Source organism: Neopsephotus bourkii, unplaced genomic scaffold, assembly GCF_033783945.1.
Source record: "Neopsephotus bourkii isolate Nb327-2 ecotype Australia unplaced genomic scaffold, CSIRO-AGI_Nbou_v1 NB_266, whole genome shotgun sequence".
NCBI lineage: Eukaryota > Metazoa > Chordata > Aves > Psittaciformes > Psittacidae > Neopsephotus > Neopsephotus bourkii.
In genome coordinates, this window is record NW_026900775.1 from 69,308 (window position 1) to 83,618 (window position 14,311).

At 43.6% G+C, this 14,311-nt stretch overlaps 1 protein-coding gene across 1 annotated transcript in view; it reads right to left on the reverse strand.

The window, feature by feature from the left end:
- Positions 1 to 14,311, reverse strand: part of ITIH5 (inter-alpha-trypsin inhibitor heavy chain 5) — a 48,982-nt gene that overhangs the window by 31,016 nt on the left and 3,655 nt on the right. Inside the window, exons 2-5 of the mRNA XM_061346189.1 lie at positions 13,163 to 13,207; positions 8,864 to 9,027; positions 8,616 to 8,723; positions 7,034 to 7,284 (exon numbers count right to left, since the gene is read on the reverse strand). Coding sequence (XP_061202173.1) covers positions 7,034 to 7,284; positions 8,616 to 8,723; positions 8,864 to 9,027; positions 13,163 to 13,207 — 568 coding nt within the window. The remainder of the gene's footprint in view (positions 1 to 7,033; positions 7,285 to 8,615; positions 8,724 to 8,863; positions 9,028 to 13,162; positions 13,208 to 14,311) is intronic.

Below are 14,311 nucleotides of genomic sequence, written 5' to 3' on the forward strand. Positions count from 1 at the left end.
TAGTCATTCACAATGTAAGTACCTATGTCTGAACTTATTTTTTAGGCTCTCATTACACTCAGTGGAGATCAGGTCAAGCGTGATTGGGGTGTGATACATCTGGCCAGACACAGACATCTGCTTTAGAATAATGTGAATTATGTGTTATACTCCATTAACAATACTGATCACAAGGACAAGGTGCAGGCAGTCTTGGAAAGCTCCTCTCCAAGGGTTCCTATAACACCGTATCTGTAAGTGGCACTTCTCCACCTTTGTAAATGCTTTGAGCAGCATTAGAGGAATGCAGAGTGACATTTGTACGCAGCATTGAACACAATCCACCTCACATCCACATCCCACAGTGATTTACAAAATAGGATACATAATATTATGTCCATTTAACGAGTAGGAAAATGGGAGTGTGGAGTGGTTACCTATCTCACCTGATTCCCCACAGGTCAAAGCCCTTAGAAATGCTGGGACTGTGGTTCTTGTGGATTTATGGAACGATTAGCCAAAGCTGTTGACTCTCAAGTGCTATGTACAGTCTAGACTCCTATAGGCAGAGGAATGAAAGTAAGAGCCATAAATCCACAGGAAGGATGTGACTTCCATGTTGATTTGGCTTTACTTTTACAGCTATCCCGTGAGTGCATTTGAATAGACAAGGCACAAGACTGTCCTACTGAGGCAGGGAAGTGCTGTCTTACAGGACAGATTCCTATACAAATAGATTATAGTTGGAGGACCTGGAATGTTAAACAAACTCATCAGCAAAAGCCTTGACCAAGGAGCTGACTGACACACATTACAATCATAGCATCATAGAATGGTTAGGAATGGAATGGACCTTAGAATTACCTAGTCCCAACTCTTAGGGATGGAATGGACCTTAGGATTACCTAGTTCCAACTCCCAAATTACTAAGTTTCAGGCAAAAACTGATGCTGCATCATGGCTTCTCTGACCATGCCAATTCCAATCCATCCATCCTGATGGAAACAGAGTGAGGGGTCCCAGCCAGTTCACTGAAATCACTTAAGGACACTAGTGCTGGATATTAAAGGGAGGCTATAAAACGATTACCCAGAGCTTTAACAGATTTTTCTAACTGTGTATAGTTCAGCTTTCTCCTGGCACAGAAAAGCCATAAATCAATAGCTCTGTAAGATTTCACCTCCATCTTCATTTGGTTTTACTTTTATAGGTGCCCTTTGGTCTGATGAATCAACAGACATAATACATTTCTAATACACAGTGCATCAGATTTGCTTGTATTGACCTCACTGGATTTTCCATCTGTCTTCTATCGCTTCCATAATTCCATTTACTGCCAGTGTGTGGGAAATGCCCAGAATTCATAGAAATAGCTTAACAGTTCACTTATATTTTCTGATCTATTTGAGGATTTCACATTACTTCTTAACTGCTGAAAAGTAAGCATTAGCACCCATACATCAGGCTGCCTGGCTGTATCACATCAGGGTTAGTGTAAGTCAGTCTGACTCTGGAAACAAGCTCTCTCCTTGCAGCTACTGCACAAATACATCCTTGGCTGTGGCGTTTGGACTTAACTTCTTGTTTCTCTGCCATAAGTACACTGATGGGTGAGCATGACCACACCAGCATGACTTCCAGTTCTAGCATCTCTGTGGACTCTGACCATCGGAAATCAGCTAAGTTAGGCAGACACTCCATGCCTCAGTTTCCCCACTCATTAAATGGGCATAATCACATGTATCCGGTTTTATAAACACTGTGGAACGTAGATGGGATCATGTGGATCCCACTGCATTCATCTACCGCTCCTCAAAGCACTCTTTGGAGGTGAGAAATGTCATCCCCGATAACACAGGCAGTGTTTTAGAAGCCCCTGGAGAGGAGCTTTCCAAGGCTGCCTCACACAGCCTCAGTGGCACGAATAGTGAGGGAAGCTCTCCCATCTTCTTCATAGTCACTCATCTCCCATCGCCAGGACAGAGGCTAAAACGAAAAGAATGGTCTGATAGAAAAGGTCCCAAATAACTTTTTTTTTACCCTGGAATAATAGAAGTCAGGTCTGGAATTCAGGTTATCATCTAATTCATCCCATGTTCCCTCACCAAATCCCTTCCTACTTTGTTTGATGTCATGGTCAGCAGACATTCCAGACCTCCAGTAATGGAAACGCAATACCTGCCCTTGCCAGTCCTTTCCAGAGCCTCTCTTTTTCTCTGTCTGACATTTTTAATGTTTAATTCACATTTTTCTGTCTAGATTATAAACCCATGTCTTGTTCTTTCTGTTAGTGACACAGAAAGCACGGTATTCTTTTCCTCCTTTCTTCTAGATGTTTGAGCACAGTTACTATGTCTTCCCCCAGGTTTCTTTTTTAGGCAACACTGATATCTGGATCACAATTACTCTCCTCTGTTTATTGGCCCAGTGCTTTTCAAACAAGGGGCTGAGAAAGGAAAATCCATGAGATACTGCAGAGTACAGAGCATGGATGAGTTGCAAGGATTTCTGATGGTCTGTGTTCACTCCAAGGTAGTAAATAGGGCCTCTAGACAAACTGCCCATCAAATTCAGCTAAAGAAGTAAACAGAGCAGGAAAAAGCATTTTTTTCAGATTAAACTGTAAAACAGTTAAATCTAAATTATTTTAGAGACTGGTAAACTTGCCATTAGAGCTCAAAAGCAAAGCTCTGCTAACGCAGAAACTTCTGGACATCTCTGGTAAGAGATAAAAACCCTTCTGAGAGCTATGACTTTGAAAAGAAACAGTCATTCTCAAGCAGCCTAGTGTCTCTTTGCCCAGGTCCATGCCTAGCTTTCACACTACTGTCTTGGAGGCAAAGGATGACAACAGTCCTCCCTCAGGATGCTGGGTGTCCATCATTCAGGAACTGTCTCCGTTCTGAGGTCACCAGAGATGGATCATTGACCTCCTGTGTTGGGGTTTGTATGTGACAGAAGACAACACCTGCACATGCCAGGAGATCACTTTCCAAAACTCACATGCCTGATATCTTCCTTTGGGAAAAATACAGCTCCCAGATGGAGCTGCATGCACAGGAAATACCCTGGAAAGACCTCTCACCACATTGTCCCTGCTCCGTATCCAACAATGACATATGCAGGACTTTCTAAGAGCCTCTATCTATAGCAAAGCACAGCTTTACTTTTAATAAATCACGGAAAGTTTGTGGAACCAGGTCCAGTCCTTGTGTCTTGGGCCCTTAAAGCAAAAAACAGGCAGAATTGGACTCTTTTACTGCTTCTGCTTGCGCCGCTGTGATTTCTGTGCTATTCACAAATGAAAAGTGTCCTTCACTCTTTCTCATCAAGGGACATCTTTTGTCCATCGATCTTTAAGTTCTACCTCTTCTATTCATCACAATGGATACTAGCAATTTGGCAGGAGTCAAAAGTGCAAATCCTGAATGATCATTAAACAGAGAAACTGATTTTCTACCACTATGCTTCATGCATGGTATATTGACTATGGATAGCATGTAGAAAGCACCACAAATGTAAGAGGATTGGTCCATAAAATAAAGGCAGATCAGCCGTTCTTCCACTTTTGGTCATCTGAGCTATTGCTACAAATGTTTTCATTAGGTTTGCTGACAGCTTTTATTGCCACAAGTTGGCATTTCAGTGAACATCAGTTATTGCTAGTGCTAATCATACAGAGATGTGGATGACTCCAAAGCCAAACATGTTTGATTTTCAATTTACTTTACCTATTCTACACCGGATCCTCAGGACTTGTACTTGGAAAAAAGAATATAGTTTCTTATTGAGGTCAGCCAGAGTCAAAAGTATTCAAGTGACTTGTGAAGCTACATCCCATCTTCAGCAATGGTTTCAGGTTGGTGATGCTTTGGACATGTTACTTGGAATGCCTTTTAACTGATGACTTGATGTCACAATACATTTTTCACCCAACACTCTCCAGGTAATTTATGAATGCTTACCAAAATCTCATGCTATCATTAAGTGGGAGATATTATTAACATCTCTGTAGACATCAGACATTGAGGAAGAGAGTTTTCATGGCATATTCAGGCTCAAACCGGTCAGGCAGCACTATTTCCCAATGACTCCTTAGTGGTCACTGTTTTAAATCAAGTCGTGACCTCTCTCATTTGTGGCACCACCATGGCAGCATCAGGTCTGACACCCTTTGCTGGCCACTTACTTAATAGATTGCTGCCACTCAAGTGACACTGAAAAGCTTTAAACCACATGAATCCAAGAAGACACCAGACCCTGTCTTTGTGCCTGGTTTACTCCCAGTTTGCAGACTGTCTTCCTAGCAGCCACTTTTTAAAGGTAAGACTCACAATTTCCATGTCTTTCACTTAAGAACCTCCCTCAAAGGTCTCAGTGGCTGCGCAGAGCTCATGCTCTGGGGTTTTGAGGTGTTGTATGAGCAAGAAGGCTTTGCAGCAAGGATCTAATGACTCAGATGCTTTCCTTTTTGGATCAAGCTTGAGAGATGACAGCTCATTGGAATATAGGAGATTTCCAAGTGCAATGCTCCTTGCCTTGGCCTTGCCCTTCCTAAGAGTATTCCTGTGGTTTCCATTTGTGTTTAGGAAGGCAGGAAGATCCTGTTGTCTTCTGAGTGTGATTGATCTTGTTGGCCAGAAAAGGTCACAAGCAATAAATCCTTCCTATCCAAAACAAGCTGTCTTTCTCCATGACCAATACTAGACTCTTCTGAGACTTGCTGCCAATCCTTTCTTTCCTTTTTCCTTCTTGTTTTTGGTTATTATCTAGTTGGTGGTAATGTCCCAATTTCCTCCTTTTGCTTTAAATCAGAAAGCTTAGCAAGCCTTCTGAATCCATCAATGTTATACACTCCTCTGAGTACCAACAAGGACTCGATCTGGCAGACACACAACGCAGTCCTGACTGCCCATGAAAGACCCCAAAGGTTTGGCATTTGTTTGGCATTTTGATGACTTCCAGAGCAGTGATTTCATCACAGCAAAACAGATTTCATCAACTACATAGGGTGGTTCCACACAGAAAGGGTCTGTAATAGAATGCTGAGCAAGGATAAAGCGCAGGGAATCTGAGCTTCAGTTGCATTACCCAATGGGACATCTATTTTATACATATTCTACTGGCTAGAGAGGATTATGGAATCCTAGAGCTTGGGCCCATTTTTATATGAGCTCTTTGAAATCTGAAGCGCAGTGCCAAGAATGATCAGTGCTCACACATTGCTGTTTGGATAGCAAGTGACCAGAGTTTTTCCTGTATGTCATTTACGCATAGGAATTTCCACACTGCACTAGACCAACAGTGTGTCTGCTCTGCTCAGCCTGTCTCTAACCTTGATCAATGCCAGATGTTTTGCAGCAAAACATATGCCACAATGCACTGTGATATTCCCCAATAGGTGAAAAAGGCTTCCTGTCTCTCCTCATGAGGAACAGAGCACGTTTATCACATAGTACATGGATGTACAAGCAAAGACTAATTAGCTGCCTAAGGCTTGACCTGAAGCTGGTCCAAGTCATTGAGAGCCTTGATTTCACTGTGATTTGGATGAAATCAGGAGGATCACACTGAGCAATCAGTTCAACTCCACTGCATATGCTTCAGGATCTTCAACTGGCAGACATGAACAGCTCCAATGATTTTGCTGGCATTATGTCACTTAGAGTAACCCACAAGATTACATCCTGCTTCCAGGTCAGACTCACCCCTTTGGTGAGGGCTTTTTGTCAACATGGAGCAATCACAGTATCCTGTGCTCCTCACTGTTGGTTTACTCGAAAAACTACCTTTACACTGTCTGAACAGTGAGCAAGGATGGTTAAGGGTAAGAGCAGATACGCATACTGCGCTTAGTGTTTTGGCAAAACATGGATTTTCCTCCTGGAATTTCCCATGTTCTGAAATGCAGGATTTCCTATCTGCCTTGGCATGGAGGGATGGAAAAAACAATTCACTTAAAATAAATATTTCTCAGGAGATGTGGAGCCAGGGAAGAGCCTGCTCTAATGCTGAGCCCAAGGCTTGAAGGCCCAGTTCAAAGCTTGTAAAGGCAATAGGAAAAGAAAGTCCTACTGAGTTGAATGGGATCAGCCCTATATTCATTAAGCATCAAAGTTCTCACAGATACCACAGGAACTCAGTCACCTACAGAAAATAGAAAAAAAGCCATCATCCTTGATGTAAGACTGAATTCCCATCACTGAACCTCAGAGCTCATAATCCCCAAATCCCTTTCACATTATATCCATTATAGCAGCTTTTGTGAACCCTGGCTTTGCCCTGACAGTGAATGAGATCTAAATAGGAACTGCTGATGGCCTGCAATACTTTGACACTCTTGTCACTCAAATGAAGCCACCTCTGGCATGGAATATACCTGTCATACAAGGAGTGCAGCAAGAGTTAAGAAGAGAATGTAAAAGATGTATCTTCTAAACAAAGTCATAGTTGGGATTTGCCAGAACAATTTATGCCTAATGAGCTGCTTGCATTCATTTTGCTTGTTATCTTCCTTTAGTTTCTAATACCGTTTGACCTTGGACAATGCTGCTTCAATACAGTGGTGGGGTTTTGTCTAATGTCTCATTTGGAGCAGAGGAAAAGTGAATCATAGAATCACAGAGCGGTTTGGGTGGGAAAGGACCTTAAGAACCTTAAGTTCCAGTCCCCTGCCATGGGCAGGGATGCCTCACATTAAACCATGGCACCCAAGGTTCTGTCCAGCCTGGCCTTGAACACTGCCAGGGATGGAGCATTCACAGCTTCTCTGGGCAACCCATTCCAGGGCCTCAGCACCCTCACGGTAAAGAACTTCTTCCTTAGATCTAACCTGAACTTCCCCTGTTTCAGTTTGAACCCATCACCCCTTGTCCTATCACTACAGGCCTGATGAAGAGTCCCTCCCCAGCATCCTTGCAGCCCCTTCAGATACTGGAAGGTAACACCACTCTACACAGTTATCCAAGACTGCCTTGGAGAACTCCCAACACCACCAGTCCAGATCCTAAGTGACTGAGGCCCCATTTACGAGGGTCATAAAATCTTTCCTTACCTTCAGCTTTTCCATTGCCCTTGTGCTTGCTGTTCCGCAGGGGAGGCACCTCCAGAGAAACTATTCCTGACTTCTCCAGGATGTTCACCTCCACTCGTAGCCTCCCTACCAGCTGCTGGGGCCGGATGCTGACTGTGTACTCATATTTCCCCAGCCTCCTTTGCAAAAGCTCTTCATAATGCAGTAGGAACTTGGCCTGCATCTTGCGAGGAATGAAGACAGAAGCTTTGAATGTCTCATAGCCATTCTCCCTGGAAGGAAAATCCAAAGACACCTTCACACCCCATACACATCACACACCACCTGCTCCAGTGAAGGACGAACCTGGGTTTTGGTGGTGCAATGAAAGTATTTCCTACCACTGAATATGTGAAGCCAGCAAGAAAGAAAACATCATAACGCTTTACAAAGCATTGGGCACATAGCAGGTTTCCACAGGAGAAAAGGTCCTAAAAGGTGAGATGACTTCTTGAGGAGAGGAATATGACAGACATATACAACATGGAGCAGGGCCAGAGGAAAGGCTGTCTCTTGGTTTCTTACACAGAGAATTTCAAGACCCATATTGAATTCTTGACTTTGTCACTGCTGACTCATTGCAATATCTTAAACAAAGGACAAATGAATTCCTATTCCCTAACATTAGCTGCTTATAGCTCTATACTCAACAGGGAAAAACAGGAATTCCCATATGGTAATTCCACCCCTGGACACTTCTCTAAAATGACTCTTTTCTTCCTATTGACCACAGAGTGCCATCAGTCGCGCAGCACACAACTGCAGCCAGCTTTCTGTTTGCTAATTTGAAATGAGATTAATTCCCACCTCTCCCTATTGCCTCCAGCTGCCCTCCTGTTAAGTGGGGGTAACTGAAGTTGCTCCACCTCCCATACAGACACTGCAGTGTCCAACTCGCAGGCGTTGATACGATGCCAGGCACTACTGCCTGTGAAGGGGAAATAAGCCACGTAACAAGAATGGATGCTTTTAATGGCACATAGGGGTAACTTCAGACCTCACTGGTGTGAGGTTTTGATGATGCCCACAATTTGGTATTGAACAGTCTCAAGTCTGGGACTAAGCTTGGATGCAGCCGCATCTGGAGAAGGAATTTAGAAAGCAAAGGTGCCCTTTCCGAACCTCAGGACTCAATGGGAGGATTTCCTTGGTAGTTTTGTCTGACCCTGTTCTGTATGCAGTAAATAATCAAGTGTACCTTGCCATCTTGTTAAACCACTTGCATTACCACTGAACTTCAAGTCACTACTTTATATCAATATAGAATACTGTTGCTTCTCTCTTATAAGGCTATATCCATGACAGTGCCTTAACTTTCCTGCCTGTTATTCAGGAAGTGACAAGTTTTCTTTCCCTCTGTAGTACATCCTGGAAGTGAAAATCTCATGTAACAGGGTTATGGAAGACCACATGCCATTTTACATGACGAGGAAAATGGAAATGACACCAGGCAGTGCAGTTAATGTCCCATTTAACTGCTTCTTCCTATAAATCCGTGGACGGGTGTGCCAAACCAGCCAAAATGAGGATGAGAGGAGAGCACGTCACTTCCCAGGGCACTTACCTTCCTTCTGTGGAGTTCAGAGGCTTCCTGTGCCTTGCTTTGTCATCACTGCTGTGTTTCTTTTCTTTCCCTGTGACCTCCCCATAATAAGTCTTGTTGCCAATGATCCTGGAGAGACGAGAGATGTCAGCATCATCCCTCTGCACCTACGTACATGCCACCTGCACAGCCTGTTTTACAAGGGTTCAGGGACTGTGCACATGTACTCCTGCACATTTTGCACCCAGCTCTCAGCATTACTTACTTACATGGTAAAGTTGGAGATGAAAGCTGGAGCAGGGATCTGCATCTCAAACACAGCCTCTCGTGCCTCAGATCCGCTGTTCACCATCGTGCAGGACACCGTGGTGAAAGCATAGCGAGAAATGATTGTGGATTTCACACTGAACTCAGACATCCGAGGCCTGGTTTCCTGTTGGTATTGAAAGGTTACCCATTAACACTGACAGTTAGATAACTCACCCCATCAGCGCTCTGATGCCTTTAATACTTAATATCATCAAGCAAGTTATCACCTGTGGGTATTAGACTCTCCTATAAAACAGTCAACAGCAGGCAGTGTGGGCTTGCCCTCAATATTTCAGGTGAGCTGCAAAAGGTAAGCCAAGAAAATGGCATTTCCTTTTTCATGCACAAGAGCAAAGGCCACAGTCATTTTCCAGTGCTTGGGAAGGGTCCAGGAAGAAGTGAGCCTTTAGATGTGAAACACACTGACAAAATCCACTTGTATCCCAAATTACAGCCTTCATCTCTAACCGTGTGAGAGGATCTCGATGAGTCCTTTATAGGCTGGGGAAAGAAGCCTAAAAGAGGTCCCCACACAGTCCAGAGCTATGTGTAATGTGCACAAGAGCAGACATAAGACCTCTTGAAAAACTGGGATCACTGTGAAGCAGCACCTTCAAATTCATACAGTGAGATCCATAAGTAATGTAAACTACTGTCAGTGGAGTCAACTGAGTCCTCCTCTGCTGAGAATCCATCCGGGAGGTCTCAGCCAGTGGATGGAAGAGACTTAATAGGAAACACTGACACCACGATGTCTCAAGCAAAGCATTTTAAGCCTTCTAGCCCACACTGGATTCCTTCCAGCACAGACTGCAGTGAATGACACATAATGTAGCAATGGAAGCTGGAAGCCAATTTCTGCTTCTTGGGAATGCGTTTTTGTGTGCAAGGCCTGGGTTGGAGCATTTCTTCAGTCTCATGTGTTTTATGGACAGCAGTGTCTCCATGGAGCTCAGCAGCTTTCTTCCTGGACGATTTCAGTGTATTTAACTGTAAGCAACCCATGGAGAAAATCCCTGTGTTGCTTTAAACAGTCAGAGATCAAACCCTCAAAAGCAGAAGGGAGCTAAACAGTAAAACACATTGCAAATACAGAGCAACTTCACCGCGCCAAACACAGTGAGACTTTCCCTACTGGGGAAACACCACAGTCAGAAAGCCTCTGCTCACACCCATACAAGAGCTCTGAAGTCAGGAACGTGCTCTTCAGCTCCACTTCCAAGCTTTTTCCTTCAGAACAAGAATCATTTGACAAATGGCTTAACAAGTGTCTGTGTAAGCAGGAAACAAGAACATTTCTGTAGTAGCTGATGGCATCAGAAGCAGTACTACTACTGAGCATCCAGCAACCCAAGCTGCTGGGCTAATGAATTCCAGGCAAGTGGAAGAATGAGGATCCACTGGAAACAAACATAAAGCTGTCAACAGGCTTGGAATAAAGCCCTGCCTGCCTACACTGGCTTGGAATAAAGCCCTGCCTGGAAAAACTCTGATAAATGTGTCTCAGATGAACCTCATCATGATATCTTTAACAGCTGGAGAATGTGTGATGTGCTTTGTGTCCGCTATCGTTCTGCTTAGCACAGGCTCAGCTCACATGGAGCACAATGGCAAAGACTTCTAGGGTATGATTTGTCTCACTGACATCAGACAGCCCAGTGCAATGGATCTAGACTAGAACACATCTGCCTGGATCTCCCCATTAGGCTACAAGTGGCTTTTACTCAGTCACTGTTGATTAGAATGAGATCCTGCTGTTCTCAGGACTTTCCTTGATACATAGGCATGGCTTTCCAGCCCCATTATCCTGGAAATGGAAAGGATGGGGAGTTTTGATCTGAAGCAGTGTTTGTAGGAATGTTTCCAGATGTAATGAGTTGATGTTTCATCCCGTCCTCCACACCACTAATTGCCTGTGGCACAGCAAGAGATACAGAGGATTAATGAAAGAAGTAGAAGAATCTAAAATAAACCACAGCAAATGCTTTTGTTCCAGATTTTCTGCATCCACTCCCATGTTCTGCATTTCATCATAAGCTATGGGTTCAAACATAGTTGACAGCTCAACAGCAAAAGAGAATGAAGCCCTTTGCCTTTTACTTGAGATACAAGTGGTTCTGTAGTGACAGATCCAACCCTGTGAATTCAGTGATGGATTCATCTGAAGTTAGACGGAACATGACAGAGGACACAGACTTGCCCATGTTACAGCAATAACACAAGAATTGTTGTATTGGGTGAGAACAAAAGCAAGTCTAACTCTGTAGCCTATCACTGGCAGAGATCAATAGGACATGCTTAGAGTGTAAAACCAGTCCAACCTGCACTGATACGACCCCAAAATAATCTCTGTTTCAGTAACTGATGGCTGAAGGAACTCATGACCCAAGGGTGGTATTTCTGTGCTTAGCAGACCTCTGGAGATTTGTATTCTATGGCTTTGCACAGCTGCTTTTTGAATCCATGTAAACCTTCAGCTTCTGCAGCATCTTGTGCCAAGGAGTTCTGCAGCTCAGTGGTATTTTATATCAAGAACCACATCACTTAGTGTCCTAGGACACGGGGTAATGGATTTAAACTTATACAGGGGAAGTTCAGGTTAGATCTAAGGAAGAAGTTCTTTATTGTGAGGGTGCTGAGGCGCTGGAATGGGTTGCCCAGAGAAGTTGTGAACGCTCCATCCCTGGCAGTGTTCAAGGCCAGGTTGGACAGAGCCATGGGTGCCATGGTTTAGTGTGAGGTGTCCCTGCCCATGGCAAGAGGGTTGGAATCAGATGATCTTAAGGTCCTTTCCAGCCCCATCTATTCTATGATTCTGTGATTCTATTGAATGTGCTATTTGCTGATCTCTGTCACATCGCTCTATAAAACTCAACAAGCTCCACTTCTGATACAATCACAGACTGAGGGTATCACAAAGAAGGTAGCAAAAGAAAATGAATAAAAAAGCATCCAACACCTCTCCCTCTTCCTGGTGGTTAAGAGTTGCTGTTGGGGAAAGCAAACACTGCATAAGGACATCCCATACAACTGAGGATGATGAAAGAACTGATTCATCTTCCCATCCCTGGAAGGGACCTGCCATTCCTTGTGTATAGCAAATATAAACAGTGGGAGCAGAAGCAGTTCCCAAACAGGTTCCTCGGTCAGGCTTGGCGGGCAGCCCAAGTTCCAGTGCATGGTTCTTGCTCTTACACAACCTGTCAGTGCTGATGCTCTCACTTACAGCTGCATAAATGCCTGTTTGTTTTCTCCACTTTTTATTACGGCTGTCAGAAGATGAGAGGCAGCACAAAGGGAAAAACAAAACAAGCCATTTGTTTCGTATTATTATTACCATGATTTATTATCCCTATTAAAAATAAAGCTAGGGACTGCCAAGGCAGCAGATTAGCACACTGCTATGAGGCAGGTTGGCTGGGTGCTTTGTGAAGGAGTCCTGGTTATTACGATGAACTGAGCTGAGATTTTCTTGCCAAACACATTGTTTTATGCTTGTTTACATCAAATGTTTGGAAAGACAGGAAAGAGCTGAAGGAAAATTAAATCTACTCCACGTTTTTACCTTTATCAGTCAAATTGACCATATCTCAGATTGGAAGTAATAAGCTGGTAATAAGTGTGAGAGTTGTTCTCTTCTAGGCTGCTGATTCAAATCTGTCAACAATGAAAGGAACCAGAAGCTATAAACATGTGGTGGTTGCTGAGCGCATGAAATGAGTTCCTCCAGTTCTCAACTGGGAAGCCCTCATCCCTCAGAAAAGCCAGAACATGCCTATGGCCATGAACAGCAATTTCACTGGCTGCCTTTTTAGTCAGATTTGTTCTAAGCTGTGCAACTCTTGGTGCAGAAATTCAGCCAGATCTCACACGTCTGCTGCACATCAAAGCCTAGGTTCCCATGCTGGAAGAGGGATATTGGATTCCTTGTCTTCTTCCTTTCTTCAGTAAATTTCAGACAGAGATCTTCAAATCTCAAAGCAACCTCTCTCTCTCTTAAAATTCAATGAGATTTCATCAGGCTTATATTCCTTGCAGGGTTAAGGTCTGTAACATTATATATTCTCTCTCCAAATCTGGGGTCGAGAAGATGAATTGGAAAATAGTAGAAGAGTCTTTACATGTCACAAGGATCAGAATGAAGATTTATTTACCATCATTGACACAGTTCATTTCTGGGCACAGGCATGCACACGCATACATACACAGATCAAATGTCATTCCCAGGAGATGAAATGAAGACACAGTGTGATACATACCAGCCTCTGCAGGAACTTGGCCTGTCGTGGAACACGGCGTGCAACCTGCAATGAATTAAAGCAGTTAATGGAGCCTAGTCAGCTTAGAGAAGACATGTCACTTGCTTAAATCCAGACATGGGCTTGATCACCCATGGCCAGGTTCAAATGTTGCTCTGGTTAAACTTAAAACCTGAATCACTTCTATATTAACAGACCCACTAATCAAAGCTCAGCAGTGGAATGAGGCTCTCGCAGGTGAGGAGGTACTTTGTGTTTTGCAAATGCTACTTGTTAAGGGTCCTTCTATATAAAGACAGGCACCTCAGCCCTCACCTTGGATGCTCTTGGCCCTGGAAGTGTGTCCCCTTGTAGCTTCCTATGGAGCCATACAAAAGCTCTGTCTGTATCACTGTCTTTGCCCCATAGCATGTTATATGGTACAGGATGGGAAGGGCTGCTAGGGGGTCCACAATACTCAAATGCTTGAGCAGTGACCAGGTTAACACCTAGCACCCATGTGGTGGGCTCTAGCAAGTGTAACTCCATTCTACTGTGCCTGTGACTTCATCCAAGGGAGGATTTATGTAAATTGATGTTATAGCTTCAGTTTTATTGATATTACCTCAATAGCAGTTTTGAATTGCCTCAAAACTCTCCACAGGTACTATGGGTTTATTGTGCAGTGACAGAAAAGAACTAGTTATGTGCAGAAAGGGAGTAAAGACATGTATACCCAGCCACAGATTTTAGTAAGAAACAAAGTGCTTCACCTATGACAATGCAATAGTCCTCATTGTATCGCCCTTCCCAACAACAGCAATGCCACTGACTCCTTCCATGCACATGGAGCTTAGAAACGTCTCCAAATCAAATCCCGCCCCAAAACAGTTTCAAGTGTCTTGAAAGCCAAGAGACTTCTTCAACCAGAGAGCAGAGGAATGCAATGATATTTTTTACCTGATTTGCCCTTTCTGTTGATTTATACTGAAATAACAGCAGTCCTTGCCAAAGAGATGATTTTGTCTGTTTATATCATGCACTGAAAAGCTCAAGAATGCCCAATGGGGAAATTAAAGCCTTCTCCAGTAGAGCTGTTAGTATTTCCTTCTGCGTTCTTTTAGCCAACATCTTGTAAAATTAGAACCAAAAGAAAACAGTTCCCTTGGG